The sequence below is a fragment of the Lolium rigidum genome, chromosome 3 (genome assembly GCF_022539505.1).
Source record: "Lolium rigidum isolate FL_2022 chromosome 3, APGP_CSIRO_Lrig_0.1, whole genome shotgun sequence".
Classification (NCBI taxonomy): Eukaryota; Viridiplantae; Streptophyta; class Magnoliopsida; order Poales; family Poaceae; genus Lolium; species Lolium rigidum.
In genome coordinates this window covers 409,889,572-409,913,057 of record NC_061510.1, presented here as the reverse complement: position 1 = coordinate 409,913,057, position 23,486 = coordinate 409,889,572, and the positions used below count along the sequence as shown (strand labels likewise).

The following is a 23,486-nucleotide window of genomic DNA, read 5'->3' as shown; positions in this document are numbered from 1 at the left end:
CATCATCATCAATTCATCATCATTACATTACTACTTTCTCGGTTGGTGATTGCAAAGCATGAGTTGATTAAACTCCTAATCTAATTCTCGCAACCAAAAATCTCCTACTTTTGCTTCCGGCTTCGAGCCCCAGGTTTGGGTGGAGGCCTTAGTTTGGAACTATTATCATATAGAGTCTCTTATTCATTTGCAATTAAAGAAATGGTGGTTGCAATTGCAATGATGCATTATGTGCTAATCTTTTGGTACACGTCCAGTGGAATATCCATGAATTCTCTAGTTGATGTGGGACTTACAAAAGAAGCTAGAGTACTTGCTTGAGTAACCAGGTAACCTTGCAACATGCTGATGGAAAACCATGAAGGTGTAAAGACTGCACCTGGTGCTTGAGAGCTGGATCAGTCGATTCAGATTGAGCACGCTATTCTGAAGTGAGCCAAAGAAGGAAGCTGGAACACAAAGGAACACACAAGAACTGTTACTTATTGGCCAATTTACTAGTTTTCTTCAAGAGAACTATGGACAAAAGTAGGATATCGTCATTACATTCCAAGGCACTTCAGGGGACAAGGTTGCCTCTTCAATGGTTTATGCTTCGAACTCACACGAGTCCACATGCCATAGACGGATAGACCCTACTTATAATTTGGCATCGTCACGTAGCTTGATAACTAACTCTTTCTTCACGAGACGTATTCTCAATGTTTGGTCAAGTAGGCAGCTAGTTGTTCTTCTGCACTAGTGTTGTCTTAGGAAGAACCCGACTGTGCTCTGCTTGGACCCATGTGTGGTTACCATCCCTCATACTATGCAGATGCATCATGATTCATTAGTCCGTGAACCACCGAACTATTGTTGCCACATGGTTATCTTGAAACCTCAGAATAATAATCACAAGTTGCATACCATGATCGAGTTGAATTTGGCATCAGCTGCCCCGCTTATTGCCATGCCCTGGTCTCTGACGTGTATTAAGTAAGAAAGGGAATCCTGTGTTACGACCTCACCTGGGATCAGCACAGGGATACCTGGTGGATACGGGCATATAAGCTCACCACATATTTCGCCAAGGCTGTCCTCAATGCACACTCTCTTTTTGTTTGTAAAGAAGGCCTCTCTTGGAGTCAGGTTGACAGAGAACTTATCTAATGGACTACGACATTTTCGAAAACTGGATTCTTTTGCGGAGGAGTGTTTTTCTGAGACATGCTTTGCAGACTGTACAAGCTTTTCAACATCTTGTTGTCTGGTGCCTAAGTTGACTGCAAATGTCACTGCCTTTGTACCGACAAGCTCAGAAACAATTTGATGCTCTTCAGCCAAAATGTCATCTGCTTCATATCCAGATAAATGTAGATCTGTAGCACTTACTGTGATACGCAAAGGATCAATGGCAGGGAAGTCAGAAACAAAGGTTGACAGGTCCAGGACAGATATCCCTGGGATCAACCTCAGCTGTTCTCTTGTTTCAAAAGCCATAGCCACCGGTTCATCAAAGGATTTTAAGTTCTCACTCAATTGAGCTCTTGCAGCATCTAATGATGACAATAGGAGGTAACTTGGGCTTGAGCTCTGGAGCAATTGGAGGCATTGGCTCACTTTATCCGCATCAACAAGATCGCCAGCCATGTGAAGCATTGAGGACTGTGTGAGCGAGCTCAGAACCTTGTGCGTGGATTGCACAGCCAGGTCAGCACCTTGCTCAATCGCCGTGCTTGGAAAACTGTCAATGAACCTGAAGTGTGCACCATGTGCCTCGTCCACTATAACTGGAATGTGTAATGGATGACAAGCATCAACAATACCACGCACATTGCTGCATATCCCGTGATAGGTCGGTGAAGTAACAAGAACAGCACCTATTTTCTTCCCATCCTTCTGAAGCTCCTTCAGTGCTTGATCTACCTGTGACGGTGTAACACCGCCAGCGATATCCCACCCGGAATTGTACTCTGGTACTATATACTTAGGTACCGCACCGGATAGAACCATAGCAGATATCACTGAAATGTGACAGTTTCGAGGTATAACGAGGTAGTCACCCGGGGAACAGGTAGCCATCACTGCAGCCTGGATTCCGCAAGTACTCCCGTTGACCAGGAACCATGTTTTAGATGATCCAAATAGTTGAGCCGCCTGGTTCTGAGCATCCAAAATCACACCCTTAGGATAGAAGAGGTCATCGAGCTCCGGTAGCTCGGGCAAGTCATGCGTAAATGCTCCCATCCCAATAAGGTTCGACAGTGAAGACGGAGCAGCATTCCCTCTGTTGTGTCCTGGGAAGTGAAAGCAGGACACTTCATGAGCTGCTGTTGATTTCAGTGCCTCAACTAGAGGGGCAGTAGCACCTTGAACAGCTGCCGAAGGTTCAGCAGGTGTAGCTTCAGTTTCAGCTATTCTTGGCACGTTCCGTGAAGTGCCACATGGTGCTATGACATGTCGCCTCGGCGATTCCTGCGATACTAAGAAACTTTGGATTAGTGCAAGGAATGGATAAAAGAAGGTGAAGCTGAACATACGATTCACTGCCAAAGATCGCAAAGTAGGTATTCCATGTTCTGATCATGACCAATGTTGGACAAGGAAAACCAGAAAACATCTTCAGCTAATCACATGCAGCCCCTTCGCCGGGAGCCGCCCTCCGTCGCCCATCCCCACCGTGTGGCGCCTGCACCTCAGCTAATCTTTAACCCTTGTGCCCCCACCTCGCAGCACGTCTTCACCGACTGCGTCGGTGAAGCATTGTGCCGGAGCAGCACCGCCGGCGCATCCCGGCGTTTGCTGCTGCACAGGTTGCTCCTGTTGTACCTGTAGGTGATGTTTGAGTGTTTGGGCGGGTGTGGAGATGTGGTAAATGCCACAAAGAAAGGGGCTTCACTTGTCATTTTTCGATCAAAGATTGCAAAGTAGATATTCAATCTACTAATCATAAGTTCATAACCAACGTTGGACAACAGAGACTAGAAAGCATCTTCAGTTAACCAGTGTTCGAGAGCAAGTCTAGCTCATAATTTCATCAGTTGGAGCACACACGGAAGGAAACAAAATAAATGTATAAACAGAGACCTCACTGTCACCGGATCGCTTGTCTTCATATCCGTGCCCGACTCAGACCAGAGCTGCGGCCACAAGTTTAGGGAGCCGCCCTCCGTCGCCCGTCCTCTACTGCACTAGCAGACTAGCTCCGCCAGCACATCATTTGCCCGCTCGTGCCCCGCCGCCACCGTAACATTTACATTGTCGTCGAATGCACCGGTCGTGGCCCCTGCGTTTGCGTCAGCGCAATTTGCTGCAGCTGCATCTGCACTTGTATTGGTGCTGTTTGCCGCCACCGCCAGCTGTAACTGGGTGTGAGGTCGTGGAAAATGCCACAAGTTTAGGGTCAAGTAGTGCTCTGTCTGGCCAGCCAAACTATCAGGAGCAATTGGACGAACAGGTTGCGGGCACTAGAGCAGAAGGACGCAGACACTTACAGCAAGTCCATGGGAAAAGCAGCGAGACTACAACCATTGCGGCGCAAGCAAGGCTGGGAGGTGGATGTTACCGTGTGCAGTGGGCGAGTCGCGTGCCGGGAGCGGAGGGCCCGAGGTGGTGGTATGCTGCTGCCGGTGCCGGTGAGAGGAGGAAGCAGACGATGGGGAAGAAGCATGGTTGCGGTTGAACTGTTGTTTTTTGTGGCCGCATGAAGGATCGAGTGGTAGTAGTGTAACCGCATCAGATGACTGGGCCACAGTAAAAACAAAGAGTGTACTCACATTTGCTGGACATGGGCCTAGAAGAACAAGTATTTAGGACATCAGCCCCTGGGCCAGACTAAGAACGAACTGGTCAGATTATTAGGCAGTGGGGATGGAGATTTATATTTATTTATGTCGTCAATAATTTTGCCCAGTACTTGCAAGATGATGTTGTACACAACAATTATTAATACACATATACTAAATAGAAGTAAAAACTGTTATGTGAACAAAGGGTAGCGGAGATAAATGGCTTGGCTGAATGCGGAGTTAAGAGAACATATGTTGGTGAACCTGGGAGCAAGCGCACCCTATTTTTAAAAAAATTAGTAATTCAGAAAAAGATTAAAAAAATTCAAATTTTTTTGGGAATAAAAGATGATCATGTATTGCACTCGTATACGAAAGATTCGCCACGGAATAAGTTCTCTTCTTTCCTGGGTGAAAAAATAGACTTGAAGGTCCTATATTAAAATACTATTCACGCTATATACATCATAGATTTTTTTTTTGCCTGAAGTCGGTGTGAATCATTTCTTGGCCAAACAATTTTATACGAGTACAATACTGCATTATCTTTGATTCCCAAATGGATTCGATTTTTTTTACTTTATTTGAAATTACTATATTTTTTGAAGTATATAGGGTGCGCCTGCACCTGAAAGCACAGTACAAGCGTTCATAATTAAGTTTCACAAGGCCACCAAACAGCATCCCTAATATATATTCCATTTTATATGACGTTGTAACTTAAGAAACCTTAGGACACATGACTCAAACATCACCCACCACATCTGACACCATCACTAACATTTAGAGCAACACGTACTCGTGTCTATCCATCAATATATATACCGGACGCATCTATCAATTAACATATACACATATCAACCATACAACTTGTATCATCGAGTACAACAGATGATGGCACAAATGCTAGAAAATGTGTACCAAGATGCATGGATGTATGGAGATATCTGGTGTAGACATGTCTCTACTTAATCTGTTGGAATTGTAGGCATTGGGACCGAGCTATAGCCAGCCTGAGTAGTTGCTTGAGCAAGGTGTGAATGATAGACTTGGGGCAACGTGCACCAAACTTTTGCGGGGACAGTCTTGTCATTTTCCCAGTGGATTGTGGGTTGCACTTTTTCTAGGTACAAAAAACATGAACACCTAGAACCTATGCTTTCTCCACGAAGGGAAACACGAACACCTAGGAGCGAGTGGTGTTATGATCCCATCTGCCCTGCTGCATATAGGTCACCAGTAAGTAGTTCTTGGCCGTCAGATGACTGGGCCACAGAAAAAGCAGAGTGTAATCACATTTGCTGGACATGAGCCTATAAGAACAAGTATTTAGACCATCGGCCTCTGGGCCAGACTAAAAACGATGAATTAGGGATTTTTTTTCTTCTATATAGAGTATAATTGGTGATTCCTGGCAAGAATTTGATCTACAAGTGGCATGCGGTTCTTTCACCTGAAGCTTTTATGAGGATTGTACAATTTACTTTTGAGCATGGATCACCTACACCACCTCATCTTTTCAAAGTTTCCCTTTTTATCTCTCCCAAACTAAAAAATTATACAATCTTCAAACTTTGTAGGTGATTGGTACATTAAAACATCGATTTGCAGAAAATAATGTTTACTTTTTATGTGAAATGTAAATACGGCGTATGACCCTGCAAAAAATACAAAGCATGTAATAAAATATCTTATTGAAGAAATATAATTGTATATATTTATATGGTATACAAAAATTGAGGTAGTTTCTACACATTTTTGTTCTAACTAGCAAGGTGGCCCTCGCAAATACTATGATTTTACACCGTGTCACAAAAATGGAAAATGAATATATGATTTTACCCATATACTTATGATATGTTAGAACCCGATAGAGATCTAAAATCATCATCAATTTTATGCTAAAACTAAATACCAACTACATGTGGGGGAAATCTTATTTATTTATGGGCCAATAATTATTGGGTTATTCCATAATATAATACAAATTAATATGAACCGTCGTGTCGATAATCCATGATATTAGCTCAAAACATTGATGTGTTGTTGGATTATTATGCAATGATAATGCTTAGACTATAAGTCATTAGCAATAATATTCTATTTGCTACGAAAAAAAAAGTCCAGCTGCTGCAGCAGTGCATTTTTATGTGATATTTCGAATGGTGTGTAGCTATTATTTTGTAAGAATAATCATTTTTGTTAATAAGCCATGGAAACATTCGGATATTTATTATTCTCTTTTGCTTCCTACGGTTTTGGAAATATTACATTCTTATATATAGGAATTTGTATATATCGACAACCTTCACAATGTGACACAATGTTAATCCAAGTAACATAAGTTCGACTCATGTTCGTGAGGCCAATGTGAAGGTTTGAATATAAAATAAAAATGTGCAAAAATTTATAGATTATCTTAATTTACTATATTTTTTTTTCTATTTTCTAAGAATAAATAACGTGAAAAATATGCAAATATAGTCTAGATGCTTAGTCTAATTTAATAGAAAATTATGCATTCTCAATTTTCTTACACAAGCGTGCACTTTAAAAAGGTTAACACATAAAAAAATGTACGATACGATAATGACCAACCGTTTCAACGTCCATCAAGCTCTATTACCTTTAGGGTCCCATGTACTGTTGGGAGACATGAACCCAAATACCAAAAGGGTGTGTGTATGTCACCTTTTGTACCTTGAGGAGTACTTCGGTGCTTTCCAGAAATTTTTTGCACGACCTCTAAAGCAATGCAAAACGCTGTGATTACACTTGCTTTCATGAAGGAAAGGAGCAATTTGTTTGTTAATACACATTCATTATCCACGCCGAAACTACAGCGCATGCAATTACCCACAACCCACGTTCTTGTGAGGTTATGCCTGCCAAATCAAGTTAGGGTCGTTGATCCAAAAAGAAAAGTCACAGATGTTCAGAAAAAAAAGGCGGACTTGGAGGAGATGAACACAATCGGCACCATGCAGCTCATCAGAATTCAATCATCCGGCTTTTTGCAAACGGAAATACGTCGTCATTCACCCGGATGAGGCTAGAAAGTATTGGTCGGAGGCTATGGTCGGGTTGGCCGCGCTTCTCATCATGAGGACATGGACGGCACACCGCGAGTGGTCGAGCGGTTCTAGATAGGCCAGAATGTGTAAGTTCTTCTCCTCTGCGTCCGATAGTTCATGTGTCTCTCTCGCGGCAGAAGCATAGTGATCAGATTACCCTTCACAATGAGAGAGCAGGTGGATTAGTTCTCGTAATCATATCCTTTGCTTTGTGCTTTAGAAGTCGTGAAAAAAAACCTTCGAAAAGCACAAGAGCAGGCCACTCGTACCTTTTTAATTAACAAGTAAAACATAAGAAATATGTGAGGATAAATTTGAGAGTGTAAATGCTAAATAGAAATGAAAATTGTTACGTTTCAAGAACGAGGCAAGAAAAAGGTAGCGCGGAGAAATGGCTTGGCTGAATGTGGAGGAGTTAATAGAAGATGATGTTCCTCAATGTTGAGGCATGTGACGGTACAATCATATGGTCCTATATAGGATCTTGTATGCATCGATGGAATGTGTGATATACATGATACATGCTCATATTAATTTGTTCAAGGCCACCAAACCACATCCATAATATATATTTCATTTCATATGACGGTGTAGTTTGAGACACCTTAGGACACATGACTCAAACATCACCCACCACACCTTACACAATCACTAACATTTAGAGCAACATGTACTCGTGTATCCTTCAATATAAATACCAGACACATATCTATCAATTCACATGTATACACGTCCACCATACACCATGTATCATCGAATACAATAGATATGGATGACACAAATGTTAGAAAATGTGTACCAAGATGGATGGATGTATGGAGATATCTAGTGCAGACATGTCGCTACTAAATCTGTTGGAATTGTAGGAATTGGGAACGAGCTATAGATAGCCTGAGTAGTTGCTTGAGCAAGGTGACTGTTAGACTTGTGGCAACGAGCGCCACACCTTTATGGGGATAAGCATTGTGGGGGCAGTCTTCTGGCTTTCCCAGTGGACTGTCGGTTGCGCTTTTGCTAGGTATAAAAATCATGGACACCTAGAACTTATGTTTTCTCCGCGAAAGGGAATATTAGTAAGTTGTGTCATCTCCGTTGCCAGTGTGAGGTCCTCGATCTCGCTAGACTTAGAACAGACAGCAAGAGAGGGGTAGCGAGGAGAGTTTTGGTTTCTTTTCCAAAGTTCAGGCATAAATACAAAGCATCCTTCAGTTTCAGCTTCACCTTAGATAGGTGGATAGCTAAATCCTAGTGACGCACGCCCACACGCTCACAACACTCACAGACACACTGTCGCCATCAGAATACGTGACATGTTGCAAGGATCGTTCTTGCGAGAAGGTTATAGCGGAAGGCAAGAGATCTCGCGGAAAAGTGTTGCTCGCTTTAGAATCTTGAATCTTGGAATTCTTTTGGACAGTTTATTCTGTAGTTTCACATGGTGTCCTAACGAATATCCATGTCTGATTTCGCATAAATTAGCGTCCGTCTGGAGACGAAAGGTGGAAGCTTATGCAAGAGGCTTATACAGAACTACAACAGGTATGAATATACATATTAGCTAATATCTCATTTATCCTCAGATCAGTCTGGGTGGTGTAGTTGGTTATCACACACACTAAAGGTCCCCAGTTAGAACATGGGCTCAGACATTCTCCTTTTTTATTTTTATAAATTTGCATTTGCATGTACACGTGTACAATATAAAGCTATCTATTGCATGTGCATTTGTACAATATATAAAGCTATCTATTCTAGCTTACAGAAAAAATTTCTTTAGATTCTCAACAATATTTCAACCGCCAGCTGTAGCTGTGAGTCCGAGTGCTGGTGTGAGGTCGTGGAAAATGCCACAAGTTTAGGGTCAAGAACTAGTGCTCTGTCTGGCCAGCCAAACTATCAGGAGCAATTGGACGAACAGGTTGCGGGCACTAGAGCAGAAGAACGCAGACACTTACAGGAAGTCCATGGGAAAAGCAGCGAGACTACAACCATTGCGGCGCAAGCAAGGCTGGGAGGTGGATGTTACCGTGTGCAGTGGGCGAGTCGCGTGCCGGGAGCGGAGGGCCCGAGGTGGTGGTATGCTGCTGCCGGTGCCGCTGAGAGGAGGAAGTAGACGATGGGGAAGAAGCATGGTTGCGTTGCGGTTGAACCGTTGAAGGAGCGAGTGGTGAACTGGTGATGTGCGGGGGAAGTAGTGTAACCGCATCTGCCGTGCTGCATATGGGCCACCAGTTGCTTAGTCCTTGGGCCGTAAGACGACTGGGCCACAGTAAAAACTAACAGTGTAAATCTGATTTAGGGTTATCCCCAATGTCTAATAATCTGACCAGTTCGGTTTTAGTCTGGCCCAGTGGCCGATGGCCTAAATACTTGTTCTTCTAGGTATCATGTCTAGCAAATGTGGATCCTAAAACCGAACTGGTCAGATTATTAGACATTGGGGATTTTGTTTTTTCATTTAGAGTATAATAATTGGTGATTTCTGGCAAGAATTTGATCTCCAAGTGGCACGCGGTTCTTTCACCTAAGCTTTTATGATGATTGTACTACTTTACTTTTGGAAAGTTGGGATTGAGCATGGCCTCACCTACACCACCTCAACTTTTTTAAGTTTCCCTTTTTATTTCTCCAAAACTAAAATTATGCAATCCTTAAATTTTGTAGGTGATTGGTACATCAAAACATCGATTTGCGGAAAATAATATTTACTTCTGACGTTCAATGTAAATAAGGAGTATGACCCTGCAAAAAAATACAGAGTATGTAATAAAAATATCTTATTCGAAAAATATCATTGCCTATATTTATATGGTATAAAAAAAAATCTGAACTAATTTCTACACATTTTAGTTCTAATTTTTCAATAACCAGAAAATTTTAATTTCCATATGTTGTTTTATTTGAGAGAAACAACACATTCCAATTGCTTTGTTCCGGTCACAACATGATATCATCTTGTACAAACTTTTCCCAAATTAGGTTGTGTGTCTGTTCCACGAAATATTTGTTGGTTGATTGATATACCAAATTGGTTCCGCTCTCATCACAAGCTTTGTCCTCATGGCTCGCTTGCATCTATCATGGGAAAGGGAGAGGGTACGTAGAGGATCAAGAGGGTGGGTGGGTTGAGTGTGACACGGTGAATTCGCCACCAGCTCGTCCTTAATTAGTCATGACTAGTGTTGGAAGAGATACACATTGGACATTTTGTGTGTGGAAAACAATGCAATTGGTGGTAAATGATTTGTGATGATCATTCATACTATTTGTTCCCACCGTGAAACAATATTTTTGAAAGGGCGCTCTTCTATGCCTAAAATCTGAGGGAAATACATATCAGTCCCCACAACAATTGCCCCAGTAAATATTTCAACACGACATGATCTGAGATAAGCATGCCACTAATACTTGCAACTGAGATTTATATTTATTTATATCAATAATTTTGTCCAATACTTGCAGTACACATTTTTTTAATACACGTACTAAATAGAAGTGAAAATTGTTATGTTTCAAGAACGAGGCAAGAAAAAGGTAGCGCGGAGAAATGGCTTGGCTGAATGTGGGGAGTTAATACAGATGATGTTCCTCAATGTTGAGGCATGGGAGGGTACAATTGTATGGTCCTATATAGGATCTTGTATGCATCGATGGAATGTGTGATATACATGATACATGCTCATATTAATTTGTTCAAGGCTACCAAACCACATCCATAATATATATTTAATTTCATATGACGGTGTAGTTTGAGACACCTTAGGACACGACTCAAACATCACCCACCACACCTTACACAATCTCTAACATTTAGAGCAACATGTACTCGTGTCTATCCTTCAATATAAATACCAGACACATCTATCAATTCACATGTATACACGTCCACCATACACCATGTATCATCGAATACAATAGATATGGATGACACAAATGTTAGAAAATGTGTACCAAGATGGATGGATGTATGGAGATATCTGGTGCAGACATGTCGCTACTTAATCTATTGGAATTGTAGGCATTGGGAACGAGCTATAGCTAGCCTAAGTAGTTGCTTGAGCAAGGTGACCGTTAGACTTGTGGCAACATGCGCCACACCATTATGGGGATAAGCATTGTGGGGACATTCTTGTGATTTTCACAGTGGATTGTGGGTCGTGCTTTTGCTAGGTGCAAAAACCATGGACACCTAGAACTTATGTTTTCTCCGCGAAAGGGAATATTAGTAAGTTGTGTCATGCTCTGTTGCCAATGTGAGATCCTCGATCTCGCTAGACTTAGAACAGAAGAACAGCGCGAGAGGGGTAGCGAGGAGAGTTTTGGTTTCTTTTCCAAAGTTTAGGCATAAATACAAAGCATCCTTCAGTTTCAGCTGCACCTTAGATAGGTGGACAGCTAAATCCTAGCGACACATGCCCACACGCTCACAACACCCACACACACACACACTGTCTCCATCAGAATACGTGACATGTTGCAAGGACCGTTCTTGCGAGAAGGCAAGAGATCTCGCTGAAAAGTGTTGCTCACTTTAGAATCTTGAATCTTGGAATTCTATTGGAGAGTTTATTCTGTAGTTTCACATGGTGTCCTAACGAATATCCATGTCTGATTTCGCATAAATTAGCGTCCGCCTGTACTGGAGACGAAAGGTGGAAGCTTATGCAAGAGGCTTATACAGAACTATTACAGGTATAAACGTACATATTGGCTAATATCACATTTATCAGCAGATAAGTCTGGGTGGTGTAGTTGGTTATCACGTTAGTCTCACACACTAGAGGTCCCCAGTTCGAACCTGGGCTCAGACATTCTATTTTTTTAGTTTTATAAATTCTGCATTTGCATGTACACGTGTACTAAGCTATCTATTTTAGCTTACATAAAAAATTTCTTCAGATTTTCAGTAATATTTCATAACCATGAAGGTGTACAAACTGCACCTGATGATTGAGCTCAAGGTGACAGTTGACCTTACTTGCTGGCATTTTGAAGAGAATTAAAGGGTGGAAACCTGAGAAGAAAGGAACACAGAGAAACTGTTACTTACTGACTAATCGAGGAGTATTTGTTTTCTTGAAATGAACTATGGACAAAAGCAGGATATATCATCATTACATTCCAAGGGTTCCAACTCACAGGAGGCCACATGCCATGCGTAAATGGACAGCTAACTCTTTCTTCACGAGTTGAATTCTCAATGTTTAGTCAAGTACACGGTCAATTGTTCGTTTACACGATGCTGTCAATATTTATCAAATAACCTGACTGTGCTCTGCTTTGGCCTGATGCATGGTCGCGAAAACGTCACTATTCATGAGTCATCGAATTATCCAAATATCTGTGCCACATGGTTATCTTGAAATGGCAGAATAATCATCAGAAGTTACAAACCATAATCGAGCTGAGTTCACCAACAGCTGCTCCACTGATTGTCATGCCCTGGTCTCTGACGTTTATTAAGTATCCTGCGTTACAACTTACAACCTCACCTGGGATCAGCACAGGGATGCCTGGTGGATACGGGCAGATAAGCTCACCACATATCTCGCCAAAGGCTGCCTCAATGCACTCTCCTTTTCTTTGTAAAGAAGGCCTCTCGTGGAGTCAGCTTGACGAAGAATTTACCTAAAGGGCTACAAATGTAATAATGTTTTCTAACTCTGGATTCTTGGATTCTTTTGCAGAGAATTATTTTTCTGAGCTTATCAGCATCTTGCCTTCTGCTCCCTATATTGATGCAAACGTCACTGACTGTGTATCGACAAGGTCAGATACAATTTGATGTTCTTTGGCCAAAAATCTCATCAGCTTTGTATCCAGATAAATGTAGATCTGAAGCACTTAGTGTGATACGCAAAGGATCATTATGGAAGTCAGAAACAAAGCTTGACAAGTCGAGGTCAGATACCCCTGGGATTATCCTCAGCTGGTCCTTTGTTTCTAAATCCATAGCCACTGGTTCAGCAGAAGATCTCGGGTTCTCTTTTAACTGAGCACTTGCAGCATCTAAAGATGACAGTAATAGGTAACTTGGGCTAGAACTATGGAGCAACTGGAGCCATTGGCTCACTTTATCTGCATCTACGGGACCTCCAACCATGTGAAGCATTGAGGACTGTGTAAGCGAGCTCAGAACATTGTGTGTGGATCGCACAGCCAGGTCAGCACCTTGCTCAACCACTGTGCTTGGAAAACTGTCATGGAATCTGGAATGCGCACCATGTGCCTCGTCAACTATAACTGGAATGTGTAACTGCTGACAAACATCAACATGCCTTGAACATTGCTGCCTGTGCCGTGATAGGCCGGTGAAGTAACAAGAACAGCACCAATTTTTTTCCCATCCTTCTCAAGTTCCTTCAGTGCTTCATCCACTTGTGACAGCGTAACACCGCCAGCGATATCCCACCCAGAATTGTACTATGGTAGTATGGTACTATATACTTAGGCTAGGCACCGCACCAGACAGAACCAGTGCAGATATCACTGAAATGTGAAAGTTTCGAGGTATAACGAGGTAGTCACCCGTGGAACAGGTAGCCGCAAGTACTCCCATTGACCAGGAAGTATGTTTTAGATGATCCAAATAGTTGAGCTGCCTGGTTCTGAGCATCCAAAATCACACCTTTAGGGGTAGAAGAGGTTATCGGGCTCAGGTAGCTCGGGCAAGTCATGCGGAAACGCTCCCATGCCAATAAGGTTCAGCAAGGAAGACGGAGCAGCTTTCCCTCTGTTGTTCCCAGGAAAGTGAAACCATGGCACATCTTGAGCTGCAGTTGATCTCAGTGCCTGAACCAGAGGGGCAGTGCCACCTTGGACAGTTGCTGAAGGTTCAAATATTGTAGCTTCAGGTTTAGCAATTCTTGGCACATTCTGTGAAGTACCACATTCCGCTATGACATTGACATGTCGCCCACAGGATTCCTGTGAAACTAAGAAACTTTGGATTAGTGCAAGGAATGAATAAAAGAAGGTGAATTGTAGGCATTGGGAAGAGATATAGCTAGCCTGAGTAGTTGCTTGAGCAAGGTGACCGATAGACTTGGGGCAACGTGCGACACAACTTATCCGAGATCAGCATTCTGGGGATAGTCTTGCGATTCTCCCAGGGGATTGTGGGTCGCACTTTTGCAAGGTACAAAAACCATGGACGCCGAGAAATATTGTTTGTCGCTAAGGGGAATCTTGGCACTTCCTTCTTCCATGCTATTGCTAATGGCCGGTGACGGAAGTGCTTCACTCCAAGGTTGATCACAAATCATAGAGAGATCTCTGATCACACATATTAGAACATGTCCACACTTTCTATAGAGCTTATGGTTCTTCGAAAATGACAAGCAGGGACGAAGCTAGAAATTTGTGGCACTAGGGTTAGCTCTAATTTCTTTTTTTACTGGTGTCATGCTCTATAATTACTAATATTTAACATTAATTAGTGAAGGATTCGCTAATATTCGTTGGTGTCAGCTGGGACAATTGCCTACAAAGGAGCTCCGTCCTTGGACACAAGGGCGCTCTCCCTGCGGCCCAAACCTCTGGCCAGATGCCAAGCGCATCTCGGAAGAGGAAAATTTCGACTTGAGCATTCCTTCACGGAGGAAGACCTCGAGGAGGCGTTGCTGGGTATGAAAGTGGATTCGGCTCCGGGTCCAAATGGGTACCTAGTGTCTTTCTTTAAGAAATTATGGGGAGTTCTTAAAGTTCCTATGCTTCAATTGCTTAACGACTTTGCTCACTTGTGGTAAATGATTTGTGTGAATCGTTTTGCACTATTTGTTCTGACGGTGAAGATATATTTTTGAAAGGCCGCTCTTTTATTAATAAAATCAGAGGGCAACACGGGTCAGTCCCCACAACAATTATCCTAGTAAATATTTCAACATGACATATCCGAGATAAACATGCCACTAATTCTTACAACTGAGATTTGTTGGTTGACCTGTCAGGTTTAAGAGACAAAAACGTTCTAGTCAAATAACGTCAGGTTTAGAGATAAACATTGACAAAAACGTTCTAGTCAAATAACGTTAAGGAGGAGGCCCACGAACCAACGTTCGTGACCAACTCGTTCGCATCTCACGCGCCACGATCGGGGGCACCAAAACCAACTCGATGGTTTGGCCCCTGTCGCCTGCGCCATATAAAAGGGGGGGAGCCTGGCTGCTATCGATCACGCTAGTTTTGACGATCAGATCGCTGCTTTCCCCACAACTCCTAAAGCCCTACCGATCTAGGGAGGCGCAGAACGACGGGAAGGCCAGCCTACACCCCGGCGGTGCCAGGGCAGTGCCGCTGGAGACCTGAGGGGATCAGGAGGATCCCCAGATCATCAACGACCTCTCTGCTTCACGCCTGCAACGAGCAGGCGACGATGGCAACTCCTGCAATGCGTAATGCATCCCTAAACCCTCTCTGTCTTATGTTAATTAGGTGTTCTAGTGGCTATTGTTCACGATCTGGTGTTAATCTTGAAGTATTAGGCCTAACAATGGTATCAGATGCCTATTACTGCTAGCACTAGAACCCTAGTAGTGATCTGAGATCACGTTTTTTGTATAAAGATCATGTTTTTAGGCAGTTTATGTTCATGTTTAGGCTCTCAGATTAATGCTATCATGTTTTTAAGCCTCAGATTCGATGATGTATGAACCCTAATTTATGTTCCCCAATTTCTGAAAACGAAATTGCAAGTTTTGGAGTGTCACCTTATGCCGCCGGGTCGCTGCCTATCCCTCCGGGGGCCGTCGGAGCAGCCGCTGCTCCGGCGAGGGCAGAGATCCCGCGCCGCCGTTTCCTCCCGACGGAGGGGCGTGCGGGTAGACGCGTCGCGAGGCGCGGAATGGACGCAGACGCGGGTGGCCGCGCGCCGCCTGCCCCTGTCGTCACATAACGGCTGCCGGCCTCGCCGGTCAGCACCACCCCTCGGCTACCCTCATGGACACGGCGCCAGTAGCCACGCTCGACGGAGGAGCGCGCCGGACATGGTCCGTCGCACGCTGCTCCGGCGAGCGCCGCCACCGCGCCGGGATGAAGCAGGGAAGGGGAACGCGGGCCGCCGGGGCCGTGGCCGCCTCGCGCGCTCGGGCCGCCGGGGACGTGGTCGCCTCGCCCGCTCGCCGTGGCCTCCTGGCGCCCTCGCGCCCGCCGGGGCCGGGGCCGCCTCGCGCGCCCGCGCCGCCGGACGGAGTTTTCTCCGCCTCACTCTCTCTGTCGCAGAAATATCGGGGGAGGAGGGCGCCGCTCTCCCTCGCGAAAAAATCGGGGGAGGAGGAGGAATTTTAGGGTTAGGGCTCCGGCTGCCCTTTTTGATCCGGCCTTGAATGATCTTGGCCGTCCGATCCACTGGACGGTCCAGATCGAGGCGGAGCAGCAGCCGGGCCGGGGGTCCTTTTTGGGCTGCATCTGAGAATGGGCTTCGGCCCAGGTTGTCGACAGTCCATGAAGTTTTGGGCTGCTGAACGTTTTTCTGTCACTGTTTCTGTTTTTTCAGTGCATATAAATGATTATTAAGTTGATGTTTTAATGTTTTTGCACTGTTTTGGACAGAAATTAAATTGTCTAAAATAATATGATCAGCAAACATGCTATTTGCTCTGGACAGAAATGAACCAACGAGATTTTTTGTTGAGAGTATTTAGTATGTTTTTAATGTTGAATTGAATTATCAAATTAAGCATCACATATGTTGTTCCTTAATTGATTTAAAGTTGATGTTTATTTTGAGAATGTCATGACTGCAAAAATAATTCTGACCAACGTTGTATTATTTCTGCAAGTCAACTCCCTAATGTTGTTCTAATTCGTGTCATTTCTGCCCAACGGTGTTTGACATAGAATAAGAAATTTTATGGCATGCTTGTTTTATATGCATGCAATTTTACTAATGAATGTCCATGTCAAATTTCAGCTTCCGCTGCGATGCGTTATGATGCTGTCGAGCGGTTGACCGGCAGCAACTTTCCTCGTTGGAAGAACTCCATTGAGCTATGTTTGGCTTTCAACGAGTTTGATTATGCCTTAAGGGAGGATAAGCCCGTGGCGCCGATTGCTTGGTGCTACGGGGTATGATGAACTAAAGAAAACTTATGACTCCAAGATGGAGAAGTGGGACAAATCCAATCACGTTGCAATGCTCGTGATGAATTCTTCCATTTCACCCGAGATTATTGGGGCTCTCCCCAAGAAAGATACTTGCTAAGGAATTTATGGAAGCCTTGGAGGAGCAATTCAAAGGCTGCGAAAAGGTTTATGCTCATGAGCTTTTTCACAAGCTACTTGGCAAGTATAAAAATGATGGTGATGTTAGGGGACACATACCGAGAATGATAAATGCTTCAAATAAACTGAAGCACCTAAAGTGTGAGCTCAGTGACAACCTCCTTATCATCATGATCTTGGAGTCCCTCCCTGAAGAGTTCGATCAGTTCAAGATCAACTACAATTCCATGAAGGAGAAATGGACACTTGCTGAGATATCCCCTAGGATTGTCCAGGAAGAAGAAAGAATGATGAGGCAGAACAAGGATCAGGCTTTTCATGTTGGCTCCTCAAAGAGAAAGCATGACGGGTCAGGCCCTTCAAAGTCGCCAAAGAAAACCTTCAAGAAGGAAATGCCAAAGTTTAAAGGAAAGGAAAAGGAAAAGGATAATGGACAGTCTTCAGAGCCTACTGATAATGTGTGTTTCTTTTGTAAGAAGGAAGGCCATTACAGGAAGGACTGTCATGAATACCTCAAGTGGATGATGAAGAAAGGTACAGATGAAATCACTTTTGTTGATGAAATGTTATATACTGATTTCTCTTGTACATCATGGTGGATTGATTCAGGTGCAACTGCTCACGTTGCTAATTCTATGCAGGGATTAAATATGATCCAAACCGTAACAAGCGGGGCAAGACGACTTAGAGTTGCAAATGGAGTTGAAGTTGATGTTGAAGCTGTTGGGTCACTCACCTTGGAGCTCCACACCGGCTTTCACCTTCATTTAAATAATGTTCTTTATGTACCTACTTTAAGTAGGAATTTGATTTCAGTTTCTTGTCTCGATGATAACATGTTTGAGTGCAAGTTTGGTAACAAACAATTTGTTTTAAATTATTGTAATAAAGATGTTGGCCTCGGTGTCAGACGAGGCAAACTATATATGTTATCTATGAATGATTATGTTTTGCATGTGAGTAATGTTTCAAATGTTGAGAAGAAATGGAAGGGTACTAGCACTTCTTCGAAATTGTGGCACTGTCGTTTAGGCCACATTTAGAGGGGGGAATGGAAAGACTTATTAAAAATGATGTACTCCTCCCATTAGACTTCTCCGATGCGGACAAATGTGTTGATTGCATCAAAGGTAAATATGCAAAAACAATTAAGAAAGGAGCGGTAAGAGCCACGAGTGTCCTCGAACTCATACATACTGACATATGCGGACCTCTTAATGTTAAGTCTATAGATGGTTTTGATTCGTTCATCACCTTCACGGACGACTTTTCCCGTTATGGGTACATTTACCCTATACGTGATCGATCGGAAGCTTTGGACAAATTTAAAGTGTTCAAAGCCGAAGTTGAGAACCAACTGAATGCAAAAATTAAAGTTGTACGATCTGATCGCGGGGAGAGTATTACGGTAGGCACGCTCCTTATGGGCAAATTCCAGGACCTTTTGCTAAGTTCCTAGCTGAGAATGGAATTGTTGCCCATTATTCAATGCCTGGTGAACCTCAACAAAATGGTGTGGCTGAGCGCCGCAATCGCACGCTTTTGGATATGGTGCGTAGCATGCTCAGCCATGCAAGTTTGCCGGTAAGCCTATGGATGGAGGCATTGAAGACGGCTGCACATATTTTAAATCTTGCTCCCACTAAGTCAGCACCGAACACACCTCACGAGATGTGGACGGGAAAGAAACCGAGCTTGAACTATTTACGTGTGTGGGGTTGTCCTGCTGAAGCTAGAATTTTCAATCCACAACTTAAGAAGTTAGACCCAAAAACGGTTAGTTGTTTCTTCGTCGGATACCCGCACAGGGGAAAGGGATATCGTTTCTATTGCCCCGGTCATACCACTAAGTACGTGGAGACCCGGCAAGCGGTATTTTTTGAGGATAATGAAGTTAATGAATTGAGGAAGATCGATCTTGAGGAAAAGCGGGTGTGTGCTCCATCCCCGATTATCCAAAAGGTCGTTCTACCAATGCAGAGGAGAATCACTTCTAATGTTGAGACCGAACCTCACAGTTCTGGTCCTCAACCTGATGGTGATCCTGAAACTAATGATAACGCAAATCCAGAAGGTGAAGAAAATCACCGGTCGGATAATGAAGAAGATCCTCATAATAATAATGCCCCTCCACCACCATCGCACTGTGAGAAGATCACATCGAGAAAGAAGAAAAGCCATCTCGGATGATTATATCACCTACATGAGTGAGGATGTAGATGATATAGGAAAGGTGGAGGATCCAACCTCATACAAGGAGGCCATTAAGAGTTTGAATTCGTCTAAGTGGCAAATCGCCATGGAAGACGAGTTGAAATCTATGAGCTCAAATGATGTTTGGGACCTAGTAGAAGTTCCTAATGACGCCAAAAGAGTAGGCTCCAAATGGATCTACAAAACTAAGTACGACCCCAAAGGGAACATCGAAAGGTTCAAAGCTAGACTTGTGGCAAAAGGTTTCACACGAGAGAGAAGGAATCGATTATAATGAGACTTTCTCTCCTGTGTCATCTAAAGATACTTTTAGGATCGTCATGGCTCTGGTAGCTCATTTCGACCTAGAATTGCATCAAATGGACGTTAAGACGGCATTTCTAAATGGCGACCTTGATGAAGACGTGTACATGACTCAGCCGGAAGGTTTTGTTGTGGAAGGAAAGGAACATTTAGCATGTCGTCTCAAGAAATCCATCTATGGCTTGAAGCAAGCTTCAAGACAGTGGTACCTCAAGTTCGATAAGATTATTAGAACTTTTGGTTTTACTGAAAATGTTAAGGACAACTGCATTTATGTTAAGTTTAAGGGCAGTAGGTTCACAATATTAGTTCTGTATGTGGATGACATATTATTGGCCTGCAGTGATAAGGATATGCTGCACGAGACCAAGAATTTTCTGTCTTCCAATTTTGATATGAAAGATCTCGGTGAAGCTTCATATGTCCTCGGCATTGAGATTCATCGAGATAGGTATAAAGGTGTGTTGGGACTATCACAAAAGGCATACTTTGAGCGAGTACTAAAGAAATTCAATATGCATAAGTGCTCTGGCTCACCTGCCCCGATAGTTAAGGGCGATAAGTTTGGGACATTTCAATGTCCGAGGAACCAAATTGAAACCGATCGGATGAAGTCGGTTCCTTATGCTTCGGTTGTCGGAAGCATCATGTATGCACAAGTTTGTACACGCCCTGATTTGGCTTTTATAACCGGGATGCTTGGCAGATTCCAATCAAATCCAGGACTAGACCACTGGAAGGCCGCAAAGAAAGTCTTGCGTTATATGCAAGAGACAAAAGGGTACATGCTTACGTACAGAAGGTCTGATAACCTACAAGTTGTTGGTTATTCAGATTCTGATCATGCCGGTTGTGTGGATAGTAAGAAATCCACGTCGGGTTATGTATTCACACTTGCCGGAGGAGCTATATCGTGGAAAAGCTCCAAACAAACTATAGTTGCTTCATCTACGATGCAAGCAGAGTTTATAGCATGTTACGAGGCCACTCGGGCAGGCTGTATGGCTAAAGAATTTCATTCCCGGACTTAAAGTGGTCGACGGCATTTCAAAACCACTTCTATTGTACTTGCGATAATGAACCCGCAGTTTTCTATGCGAATAACAACAAGTCAAGTGATGCTGCCAAACACATTGACATTAAGTATCATGTTGTGATGCATAGGATCCAGGATCAAACAACTAAGGTTAAGCATATAAGTACGACTCGTATGCTTGCGGATCCGCTAACGAAAGGCTTACCACCCGGAATCTTTCGTGAGCATGTTGCCGGCATGGGATTACCTGGAAGCCTTATGATTCTGGAATAAAGGGACCATAATAAGAACCACTCCCAATAAGTATTATGTTATCCATTTCAAGATAGGCTGGTATACCATAAGTGTTGAGGTTCAATAGCATTTCATTGGTTGTTGTAACACCTCACTTTGGTTTATTATTCCTATGGAGAATGGGCAAATGATGTTAAACCTAACGATCAAGGGGGAGAATGTTGGTTGACCTGTCAGGTTTAAGAGACAAAAACGTTCTAGTCAAATAACGTCAGGTTTAGAGATAAACATTGACAAAAACGTTCTAGTCAAATAACGTTAAGGAGGAGGCCCACGAACCAACGTTCGTGACCAACTCGTTCGCATCTCACGCGCCACGATCGGGGGCACCAAAACCAACTCGATGGTTTGGTCCCCTGTCGCCTGCGCCATATAAAAGGGGGGGAGCCTGGCTGCTATCGATCACGCTAGTTTTGACGATCAGATCGCTGCTTTCCCCACAACTCCTAAAGCCCTACCGATCTAGGGAGGCGCGAACGACGGGAAGGCCAGCCTACACCCCGGCGGTGCCGAGGCGGTGCCGCTGGAGACCTGAGGGGATCAGGAGGATCCCCAGATCATCAACGACCTCTCTGCTTCACGCCTGCAACGAGCAGGCGACAATGGCAACTCCTGCAATGCGTAATGCATCCCTAAACCCTCTCTGTCTTATGTTAATTAGGTGTTCTAGTGGCTATTGTTCACGATCTGGTGTTACTCTTGAAGTATTAGGCCTAACAAGATTTATATTTATTAATGTCAATAGTTTTATCCAATACTCGCAAGATGATGTTGTACACAACAATTCTTAATACACACACTAAATAGAAGTGAAAATTGTTATCTTTTGAGAATGAGTCAAGAAAAATAGGTCGCAGGGAGAAATGGCTTGGGTGAATGTGGAGGAGTTAATAGAAGATGATGTGCCCTAATGTGGAGGCATGGTAGGGTACAATTATATGGTCGTATATATGCATCGATGGAATATAAGATATACATCATACATGCTCATATTAATTAAGTTGTACAAGGCCACCAAACCATATACATTCCATTTTATATGACATTGTAATTTGAGAAACCTTAGGACACATGATTCAAACATCACCCACCACACCTGACACAATCACTAACATTGAGAGCAACATGTACCCGTGTCTATCCTTCAATATAAATACCAGACACATCTATCAATTAACATGCATACACGTCCACCATACAACATGTATCATCGAATGCAATATATATGGATGGCACAAATGTTAGAAAATGTGTACCAAGATGCATGGATGTATGGAGATATCTGGTGCGGACATGCCGCTACAAAATCTATTGGAATTGTAGGCATTGGGAACGAGCTATAGCTAGCTTGAGTAATTGCTTGAGCAAGGTGAGCGATAGACTTGGGGCAACGTGCACCGCATCTGGGGATAAGCATTGTGGGGGCAGTCTTGTGATTTTCACAGTGGACTGTGGTTATCGCTTTTGCTAGGTATAAAAACCATGGACACCTAGAACTTATGTTTTCTCCGCGAATGGGAATGAAAATTAGTAAGTTGTGTCATGCTCCGTTGCCGGTGTGAGATCCTCCAAGAGAGGGGTAGCGAGCAGCTTTTTGGTTTCTTTTCCAAAGTTCAGGCATAAATACAAAGCATGCTTCGGTTACAGCTGCACCTTATATAGGTGGACAACTAAATCCTAGTGACGCAGGCCCACACGCTCACAACACTCACGCTTTCAACTCACACACACACTGTCGGCATCAGAATACGTGACATGTTGCAAGAACCGTTCTTGCGAGAAGGTTATAGCGGAAGGTTATAGCGGAACCGCCTGTGGCTAAATGGTTGCCGCTCTTGCAGAGGAACTCTGCTCGCCCTTTAGGGGAAGGAAGCCCGAAAGGAGGGAGGACCACCGAAAGAGAACGAGGAGGTCCGAGACCATAGGGGCTGCGCATGCGAGCACCCTCCACTCGCCCTCAAGGGGGAGGAAGCCCTGGAGGAGGGAGGCGAGCTGCGTGGGAACAAGACCACCAAAGAGAGGAGCCAAGAACTCGTTAACCCGGCTTCAGACAGAGAGAGCCACCTAGTCGACACCACCGGGCACGAAAAACTCCGCTGAGCATGATGAACCGACCGCATCAAGTCAGTCAAGCCTGACTATGTGGTTGCCGCTCAAGACGAACACTTCCACTCGCTCTGCAGGGGGAGGAAGCCCTGAAGAAGGGAAGACATAAGCAAGAGAGCAAGGGGATTCGGCCAAAAAGAATCCAGCCCGAGAAGACACCTTCACTCGCCCTCCGGGGGGAGGAAGCCTCGGAGGAGGAAGGACACTGCCTCAGAACAAGGACAGCCAAAAGGACGAATCGGAACTTGCTAACCCGGCATTGGAAGGAAGCAACAATCGGTTGGAGGAAGTCGAAGCAGAGGATCGAGGGGATAACCTCGCAGGGGTACTGCAGAAACGAATAGTGGGGAGTAGCAGAGGCCAACTTGGAGGGGCAGTGACACGGGCACTGCACACAGGGGAGGAAGGGTGGGCGACACGGGCGCCGGAGAGGAGACCGCGACATGGGCGCAGGAAGGGGGAAACGTGCAG

The 23,486-nt window shown here is 43.9% G+C and overlaps 2 protein-coding genes, 1 non-coding gene and 1 pseudogene across 3 annotated transcripts; 2 read left to right on the top strand and 2 right to left on the bottom strand.

Moving 5' to 3' along the window:
- Window positions 1–212: 212 nt before the first annotated feature.
- LOC124701046 (arginine decarboxylase-like) lies at window positions 213–2,342 on the bottom strand. Its single transcript, XM_047233102.1, has 2 exons — window positions 547–2,342; window positions 213–449 (listed from the first exon to the last, which is right to left on the bottom strand). The coding sequence occupies exon 1, from the start codon at window positions 2,224–2,226 to the stop codon at window positions 892–894; it is 1,335 nt and encodes a 444-aa protein (XP_047089058.1). The 5' UTR covers window positions 2,227–2,342; the 3' UTR covers window positions 213–449; window positions 547–891.
- A 9,236-nt stretch (window positions 2,343–11,578) lies between these two features.
- TRNAV-CAC lies at window positions 11,579–11,652 on the top strand. Its single transcript has one exon. It is a non-coding gene; the product is annotated as a tRNA-Val (tRNA).
- Window positions 11,653–12,220: 568 nt separating this feature from the next.
- On the bottom strand, window positions 12,221–13,992 carry LOC124697853 (annotated as a pseudogene).
- A 3,174-nt stretch (window positions 13,993–17,166) lies between these two features.
- Window positions 17,167–17,960, top strand: LOC124701045. The gene is made up of 2 exons (XM_047233101.1): window positions 17,167–17,596; window positions 17,704–17,960. The coding sequence occupies exons 1-2, from the start codon at window positions 17,167–17,169 to the stop codon at window positions 17,748–17,750; spliced, it is 477 nt and encodes a 158-aa protein (XP_047089057.1). The 3' UTR covers window positions 17,751–17,960.
- The last annotated feature ends 5,526 nt before the right edge of the window (window positions 17,961–23,486 follow it).